The sequence below is a fragment of the Ahaetulla prasina genome, chromosome 4 (genome assembly GCF_028640845.1).
Source record: "Ahaetulla prasina isolate Xishuangbanna chromosome 4, ASM2864084v1, whole genome shotgun sequence".
Taxonomy (NCBI): domain Eukaryota; kingdom Metazoa; phylum Chordata; class Lepidosauria; order Squamata; family Colubridae; genus Ahaetulla; species Ahaetulla prasina.
In genome coordinates, this window is record NC_080542.1 from 115,218,505 (window position 1) to 115,227,524 (window position 9,020).

Consider the following 9,020-nt stretch of genomic DNA (forward strand, 5'->3'; position numbering starts at 1 on the left):
GCTCACCTGCCCTAGGATGCTGGGTATTGCAACAAGAAGTTACAATACCCAGCATCCTAGAAAATCAGCTTATTAGAGAAGGATATTTTTTCACCCCCCTCCCTTTCATATCAGAAATATCATTGTGGTAAAGATTTATATGAGGGACATTTCAGTTGGCACCCTAGCTGTCTCTGTACACGGGACCCAGGGAGATTATCTTGTCTTGACCTCAATCGATAAGAGGTTTCTGGAGGAAGCATCAAGGTTGCAGCATATTCTAGCAAAAAACTTGTGATAAAACATTTGTTCTGAGGTTATTATTTGGCCTGAAAAAGAGCCCTAGTCTAGAAATTGGAGTGGGGGGGGGTGGAAACCTTGCAGTAGAAGATAGAGGGAAGTTGTTGTTTGTAAGAAAACTGCGTCAATAGTCGCCAGAAGTCTGAGGGCCAAGATTCGAGAAGGTCTTCATATTTACCTTACCTTGGAGAAAGCAACGATTCTAGGAAACTTTTTAGCTCCCGCCCAGACCCTCCAGCTCCGGTGGTGATTGGTGTAGAAGGATGAACTTGGGTGTTTCCCTAGGGGCGTTCTCTCGGCAGAGGGAGGCGCCCCGTAGTTGGTTCTTTAATATCAGGCCCAGCGCGACTTACGGGACCACATTTCTTCCCGGAGCTCGCGGTTGGATGTTCCTTTCGTCTCGTGGGTACCGGAATCAGGCTTGCGCCATGGCGAAACTGATGCTGTTGTTGGTAGTCTTCATTGTCTTTACCGCTGTGTTCGTGGAGAGGATCCTAGTATTTCGGTAAGTATAGCATCGATTTTAACCGGCTTGCTTTGGTATGAAATTATGTAGACCGCGCGTGATCCTCCGTGCCAATTTCGGCGATTTTCACCCGTTTTGACGTGCGCGATTGGGTAGTCTCTCTCTCTCTCTTTCTCTCTCTCGTCTTTAGCGCTGCAACCTGTTTGAATGCGAGAGGCAAAAGTAGTCTTCCATACATTCAATTGAGTTCAGGTTTCAAAGCGGGTGTCTTATTTTTGTGCGTTTCTGTGCTTTTTTTTACTTAAAAGTTAATTCTGTGCAATAATGCGTGTATTGCTTGATGTGAAATTTCTAAGTGGCTTGGAACAAACGTGAGCGCTTCCCCCCCCCTCCCGTTTTTGGCTATTCATGTTTTTCTTCCAGGACGGCGCGACAGGTGCAGTTTTCTTCGCTTTGTTCTAATATTTATTCTCTTAACTTTGCGGGGTAGTTTGTCAATGAAAAAAAGAATTTAAAGGTGTCCAGTGAGTTTGGATATAGTTCCGCGGAATCCATCATTTTAATCCACCCTTTTAATTGCAGGGGCTTTGCTATAACCGAAGCCATCTAGATCGATGTTTCTCAACATTATTAACATATATAATACCAATACATTGCAACATTTTAGGCTGAAAAGAACTCAAATGACTATGAAAGCTAATCTAGTTAAAGAACTGGTTTTACCTTGATTTCACATGTTTGTATATATCGTAGTAATAAGAGAATTATTGACTATTCTTCATACCACTAGCAACACATCTCACAAGCAGCTAACTTATTATTGTGGTGTATTTGAAACTATAGCAAAGCTGTTTTTTTTCTTTGAAACTCTGTGTGTTAAGTCCGTTTTCCCAATTATAGAAATTATTTCATCACCCTTGCAGCATCTCTTTGTAGACACTGCCCCTGTGCGTAAGGTGGTGGATGATGTCTAAGCACAAAAATCATTTTATGTTTGCAGGGTATTTTTTTATTTTTAACCACAGCAATTTTGTTTCTATAGCATTTCAGGTGGGGAAGTACTTACCTAGTGTTAATTGCTTTTTTCCACGTTTTGACTTTGGCAAAGTCAAATTCCTTTGATCAAGGAATTGTTTTCAGTTTGCTTTTGAGGAATTGGGTTGGAGAAAAGAGAGTGCCTTTTATTGTGACTTGATTTTGGGTGAATTTTGTAATTTTTTTCCCCCTTGAGTAGTTCTGAGAGGTGGTTTCAAAGTGTTCCATGCCCGCTGCTGCAGCCAGCTCAAGAGTTGGTTTTTAATAGCATAATTCAGTATTATAGTTATGTTTTGCTTTTCCTTTGAGAATTATTGTTTCCCCAATTTCTTCCCCGGGGTTTGGCAGAAAGGAGCAGTCCATTCCGGGCTCTTGGTGAGTTCCCTATCTGCCTTTCTCTGTTTTGGTACTTTAACCCAGGTACTATATTGGCTGTTTCAGAATTTTGTTCTTAATAAGCAGGAACATTTAGTGCCTTTGCAAAAATGAGTCCGAAATTAACAAGTTTTTGTTTATGACTAATAAAATATATGCAGGTTTTGTTTATAAGGGAATTATTATTAAAATTCTTGCTATCTTGGCAGAAGGGCTTAATGCATGCATATCCATCTAAATTCCTGATTATTGAAAAGTGCACTTGCTAATGTCATTTCTGTTTCCATCCTTGCTGATCTCGGCTAGGCCGTCCAGCAAGATTGTCTGTGAAATGAGGAAAAAGAAGCAGGCACACACTGACTTGTAAGCACAACCCTGAACATGGCTGCTTACAGATGTGGTTTATTGATATGTGATTCTCCTTGTGCCATTTCATTTATCAGAGTGGAATAGCTGGCATTCTCCATCTTTACTTTCTACATGGGTTGGGCTTCAGCTGTCATAAGCCCTATTGCCCAGAGTGGGGAGTTAATTTGCATACAAGAAGGAGTGGCTTCCAGTTTTTAACCTGGAGCCTGAAGAGCAGCTTTTTCTGGCCAGATAATTAATTATTTTTTCTTTTTGCCACAGGAGGGAGCCCGAGCACAGGAGCAAAACAAACTATTCAATTCCAATGGCTTTAATTTGTAATGTAAATACTAATACTAAGAGCCTTCCTGCTTTTATCCTTTTTCTTGTATACTAATCATATGCAATATTATTTAGCATTACTGAACTTTGATTTTTTTTTATTCTGAATGCTTTAATCTGTTTGATTTTAATTTAATGAATAGAATTCTATGCATAAGATTACTTTGTTTTTTTCCCCATATAAGTAGGAGAAAGCAAAGCTGAGACTTATTCAAAATGGGACAAATCTAGTTTTATCCCCTCTGCTTGAAGTAATTTAAGCAAATGCTTCCCTAAATCACTGAACTGTAAGGAGGAGGAGGTACAGCACAAAACTTGCAAGATTCTGTCATTATAGCCAATCTCAGTAAAAGTAGTTTTACATTTGCTGTATGGTGCATTGTACAATTTTATTTGTCCATTTTATTTAGCATGTTTTACTGCTTCTCCTTGCAGGCAGAAGCTGTTTGCTGACAGACATCTGCCCCCGAAGCGCCTTCCTAACTGTGAACTCATTCCAGGAATTGGTAAGTCTGTGGCATGTTTGCTTGTTGTTCCTTATGCAGAATAATTGTGCATGTGTGCAGGAAACATTCATCAATATCTGGTCATATATTTACTAAGGAAAACATACAGTTGCTCTGCTTTCTATACAGTTAGAAAGCTTCTATACACACTATATTTATTATTCAAAATTTCTGCACAGAGAAAAGAATAAAATGCAGGGGAAACATCCCCCACCAGTATTTCCTCATAACTATCGTTTGTGAAATGTCAGGCAAAGCATAAAATCCTTCTATGAGTTTTCTGGCTGACTACAGTTCTGGAAACTACTTCTCTGAAATCAGTCTTCAAGATGGTGCTAAGCCAGGAGTTACATACAAATCAGGCCAATGGTTTGTTAAACTAAATGTCTATAACACTAAACTAACATTCAGCAAACCACTTTCTGAGTTAGTATCGTTTCAATCAGTGCTTGTCTAGCACTTCAGGAGTTGGAAATATGACTGTGCCAGCCACTGCTATATGGTAAGTACCAGCCAGTGTTTTATATAAAGTACATGTAGTCATTGACTTATGACCATAATTGGTACTGGAACTTCTGTCATTAATTGACACACTCATTCATCACAGCAACATAAAATTTAGGATCAGTTGTGGACTACCTGTAACTATATTCTCCCCTGAATTAGGACTTAATTTGAATATCTCTAATAAATACTCTTTTTTTTCTTCATTTGCAGACAATGGTGCAGAAGATATTGAAATACTTCCTAATGGATTAGCTTTCATCAGCTCTGTAAGCTATCATTGGTGTCTTGATTTTCCCCTATTTCTCCTAAGTAAAAAGTTGTTCCCATTGTGGATTAAACTTTAAAGTTGTCAACTTTAAATCAGACTCAATTTGTTCCCTAGGTTACATCTCTCCACTTGACTTGGATGACAGGATAGGGTGTGTGTATGAATTCTAAGCAGTGGGCAGAGCCAAGATAAATATATAAGCAGGGGACTTATTTTTATTGAGGAGCTAGAGAAGAGAAAAATAAGACTCTAGATATCCTAGCTTGTATAAATAATGAGAGCATGCTTGGAGCAAATGTGGCTTTGTTTGCTTTTTGCACTAGCGAGAAGGTGTCAAAACTGTCCCAATGTTTACAAAGTTTGCTGCATGTGATATAAATATATTTATGGCTAATAATTTAGGGATCACTTTCTTTTACCAAAAGTGATTATATAAAAGTCAAAAGTGATCAAGGCTTTGATAATTGGCAATTGTTAAAAGGTGTCAAACACATGGGAAATCCTTAATTTCAGCAATTTTGGTAGAATATTGAATGTCATTGGACCAAATTCTTCTTTCATTTCAATTTCAAGGGTCTGAAATATCCTGGTTTGAAAGTCTTTGAACCTCATAAGGGAGGGCAGATATTACTGATGAATCTGAAGTCAGAAAGTCCTCGTCCAGTTGAATTGAAGATTGAAGGTGGATTTGATCTGGATTCTTTTAATCCTCATGGGATCAGTATTTATATGGAGAATAGTAAGTATACTTGGCAACTGATCTGTCTTTACAACATGCCCCATGATCATGTGACTATGATTTTCAACTTTTTCCCAGTTTCTAGAAAAAAAAATTATCCAGAAATTTGGAGTAGCATGAAGAAAAAAGAAGAAATTATTGATAACCATTATAGTAGTAGATTCACTAGATGAGTAATACTTTAGCTTATTACTTGAGTACTTAGAAAACTATATGTTTATATTATAATTGTGAATTGTTAACACTTGCTCAAATATTCATTTTCTCTAGGTGATAGCATATATCTCTTCGTGGTTAATCATCCAGAAGGCAACTCAGCAGTGGAGATCTTTAAATTTTTTCAGGATGAAAAATATTTGCTGTACTTAAGAACTGTCACTAATCAGCTCCTATCAAGGTATATTATTAAAAAAACATATTTTAAGTGTGTGTTTGTGATTGGAAAGGGAGAGAGGGAGTAATTGGAAAAGGGGATTGAAAGGAATAGGAAATGCTGAATGATGTGAAATAGATACATGCATAATGACAGGTCACAGCAATCAAACAAATGTCAATAAAATCAATAAAACATAAAAAAGATAAAGGCTGTGAAAGTAATAGGTGTTCGATACAATGTTGTATTGAATGTTGTACTATTCCTTCATGTTACATTCTACTACCATCCTCAGACAGAGGCAGAATTCATACCAGAGGACAATGCTTTCTTCATAGACTATTACTCAATCTCACCTTTAGGATTTTGGAGAATATATTCTTTTGGACCCTTTATGAATACTTATCTTTTGTAACAATATTTACTCTTAAATATATTTTTCTGCAGACCACAAAGCCAGACAGAGCCTATCAAGTATATCTGTGTCCCTAAGGTCTATGTTTAGAGCACAAATAGTTTGGGTGCAATTGTGCAAATTTCATAAGCATTTTTAAAAAGCAACTAATGCACATCAGTTGTATAATGTTATGTTTTATATTTTTCATTTTTGTCATAAGTGTCAACGACATTCTTGCTGTGGGCCCTGAGCATTTCTATGCCACCAATGACCGTTACTTCCGTTCAGAGACTGTCTCAATATATTTGGAAGTGTTTTGGGGTTTTAGCTGGACAAATGTTGTGTACTATAGCCCAAAGAAAGTTAAAGAAGTGGCATCAGGATTCTACAGTGCCAATGGCATTAATATGTCACCAGATGGAAAGTAAGTTTCTTTCTATAACTTAGTTCTTCCTTAATTTAATTCTCTATGACATTGGGCTTTCATCATTAAGTTTGAGAACAAGTAATATAATTGAGTTGGGAAGGCTTTTTAAAAAATGCGCTGAAAATATGGAAATAAAATTTTCCTACCCTAATGCAATAGTGGAAGGGGCCACAGTGGAAAAGGGTCTTTTCCTCAACCCCAACAGCCTCCCCAACCCAGTGTTGAAATCTGAACCGGTTTGCCACCAGTTCGCTGGCTGCACATGCGTGCTGTGCACCATGCGTGCGCTGAGCTTATACATGCGCAATGCACACCAAAAACGTGCTGCGTGCACATATGTGCAGTATGTGCCAAAAGGAGGCTTGGGAAGGTAAGTAGACAGCGGCGGGGTGTGTGGGGAGCTTGGGAACCTTCTTTTTAACTTTTTAAAAACATTTTTTTACTAAGGGTTCTCTGGACAAGGGTATAGAAGTAAGGACAAATAATTTACAAATAAAATAAGTAACATTAACAATATGTCATTTCAAGGTTTATCTACGTGGCTGATATTTTGGATCATAGCATTCAAGTCTTTCAAAAAATGTCTAACATGAATTTAACTCCTGTGAAGGTAAGTTGGGTTTTCTTTGGTTCAAATCGAAGACTGGTATTCTTTATATCTGAAACAAAAGTTAGATCTTGATTTTTTTTAATGTAAGCACTTTTTCATGATATGTTATATATTTCTGTGAATATGTATCTTCTGTTAATCCTAGTGAATTAATACTATTGGCATTTGGTAAGATTATGACCAATGTCAATGGAATATTAATACTGGTAACTCAGGATCACTAATAGAATTGAGCCTTTGTGACTAGAAGAATTATCAGTCAGGGCCAATTAGGAAGGATAAATATTTCCTGACAGCATATGGTATTCTAGAACTACGGGAAAATGGTATTAGAATAAGGGAAAAAAATGTATTAAATTGTGTAGCAAATGTCTTGTATTTTCTTTCTAACCTAAGAAACATGCAATTGGTTTTTTGTTCATTGTAGGCCCTGAAATTTGAGACTATTCTTGATAACATATCGGTTGATCGTAAAACTGGAGACCTTTGGTTAGGATGTCATCCCAATGCTGCAAAACTCATTTCTTATGATCCAAAGGATCCTCCCGGCTCAGAGGTTAGTTAGTAAGAATTATTTTTACAAGGTATACAATAATTCTGCAACCGGAGTGAATATGGGTAGTCCTTGAAATACAACAGTTCATTTACTGACCCTTCAAAGGTACATCACTGAATAAAGTGAATTGTGACCATTTTTCACACAACCATTGCAGCATAGTTACATGATCAAAATTCAGACAGTTAGCAACTGACTCATGTTTATGACGGTTGCAATGTCCCAGGATTACATGTGATCCACTTTTGTAGCCTTCTGACAAGCTAAGCCAATGAGGAGATTCCCTTAATAACCATGTTACTGACTTAACAACTACAGTGATTCATTTAACAACTGGGGCAAGAAAGGTTGTAAAATGGGGTAAAACTAACTTAACAAATCTCCTGCTGGCAACATAAATTTTGGTTTCAGTTGTCATAATTCAAGGACTACCTTCAAATTAGATGGTACCAAAAAAATCTGCAGGTTATTTGAACAAGAACAAAATGCTTCTTTAAATAAAACAAGAAACATTTCAGAAGAGTTGCGTTCAACCAGTCTAGCCAGTATCCTATTCCACATATTGGATATTACTAGAATTCAGGAACTCAAAGCAGTGTTTGCAACATTTTTGCCAGAAACCAGCATTTACTTTCAGTTTCTAGCAAAAAATGCCCCATAGTGAACAATGGGTCACTTAGATCACAACTAAGATATTTTGAAACCATGTTTTTATTTCTGTAATTCATTCTAGAGCATCTATTTTATTTAGTCTTCTGGTGTTCCTTAATTTTATTTTATTTTTAAAAAAGAGGATGCATAGCAGAATTGAAAGTTCTAGCAGGATTCTTATTAGCCAAAGTTTTATGCAAGAGTCTGGCTAACTGATTTCTGTTTGATTTCTTCCAGATCCTTCTTGTCAAAGATATCCTTTCTGACAAACCTAAAATCATTACAGTGTATGTGGATGATGGAACAATCATTCAAGGAAGCTCAGTTGCTGTCTATTTTGAGAGACATCTCATCGTTGGCACTGTGTTTCAAAAAGCCCTTTATTGCCATATGCCTTGACTCATGAGCTTTGACTCAGTTGAAATAGTCATTGTCACTGAAAACTGAGTCAAGCTTTTTGACACCTGATGAACTCAGGTTTCAAATCCATGTTAGCCAGTCCATTCATCTAAAAGTTATTATAACCACATCTAAAATATAAGAGATCCAGCATAAATTCCTGCCATTTCGGAGGAGCCATCTTGCCCCAAGATGCCTTTTGGCCTTCCAGAGGTATTAAAACCTGGTTTTGCCTTGAAGCCCCAAGGGGGCTGAAGATGGTTAATGAGCTAAGAAGATCTTACCTCTGTGCCATCCATCTCCTGGGTTCTAATTTTTTATAAAAAATTGTAATTGTTTTTATATTCATCTTTTTACTATTTGTAAGTCACCCAGAATCACTGTACTAGTGAAATGGGCAATTTAAGCATTTAATAAAAAAAAATTAAAAAATCCACTTGTCTTTATTTATTTCTCATTGTTTCCAATAGTGTAAAAAAACCTACAGCAAATACAATTTCATTAGTTTCAGGGTTATGGTATCTATCTTGCTTACTGGAACTGGGAACCAAATGAATTATGTTTCTCCACTGACTGTATTTATCATTCAGGGCAAATTCAAACCATTTCCAACCAGAAACACAATGAGAGTAGTTTGTTTGCACCATATTTCAGTTTCATCAAGTAGTGGTGATTGCTAATTAATCTAGAATGGTTTCATTCATTCTTCTTTCTCTTTCTTGGCTAATTTAAAAGTATAATT

The 9,020-nt window shown here is 36.8% G+C and overlaps 1 protein-coding gene across 1 annotated transcript; it reads left to right on the forward strand.

Annotated features, from left to right (window-relative positions):
- Nucleotides 1–600: 600 nt before the first annotated feature.
- LOC131197315 (serum paraoxonase/arylesterase 2-like) lies at nucleotides 601–8,692 on the forward strand. Its single transcript, XM_058181233.1, has 9 exons — nucleotides 601–784; nucleotides 3,281–3,351; nucleotides 4,069–4,124; nucleotides 4,700–4,865; nucleotides 5,136–5,262; nucleotides 5,856–6,059; nucleotides 6,591–6,672; nucleotides 7,100–7,228; nucleotides 8,117–8,692. The coding sequence occupies exons 1-9, from the start codon at nucleotides 666–668 to the stop codon at nucleotides 8,276–8,278; spliced, it is 1,116 nt and encodes a 371-aa protein (XP_058037216.1). The 5' UTR covers nucleotides 601–665; the 3' UTR covers nucleotides 8,279–8,692.
- Nucleotides 8,693–9,020: the final 328 nt, after the last annotated feature.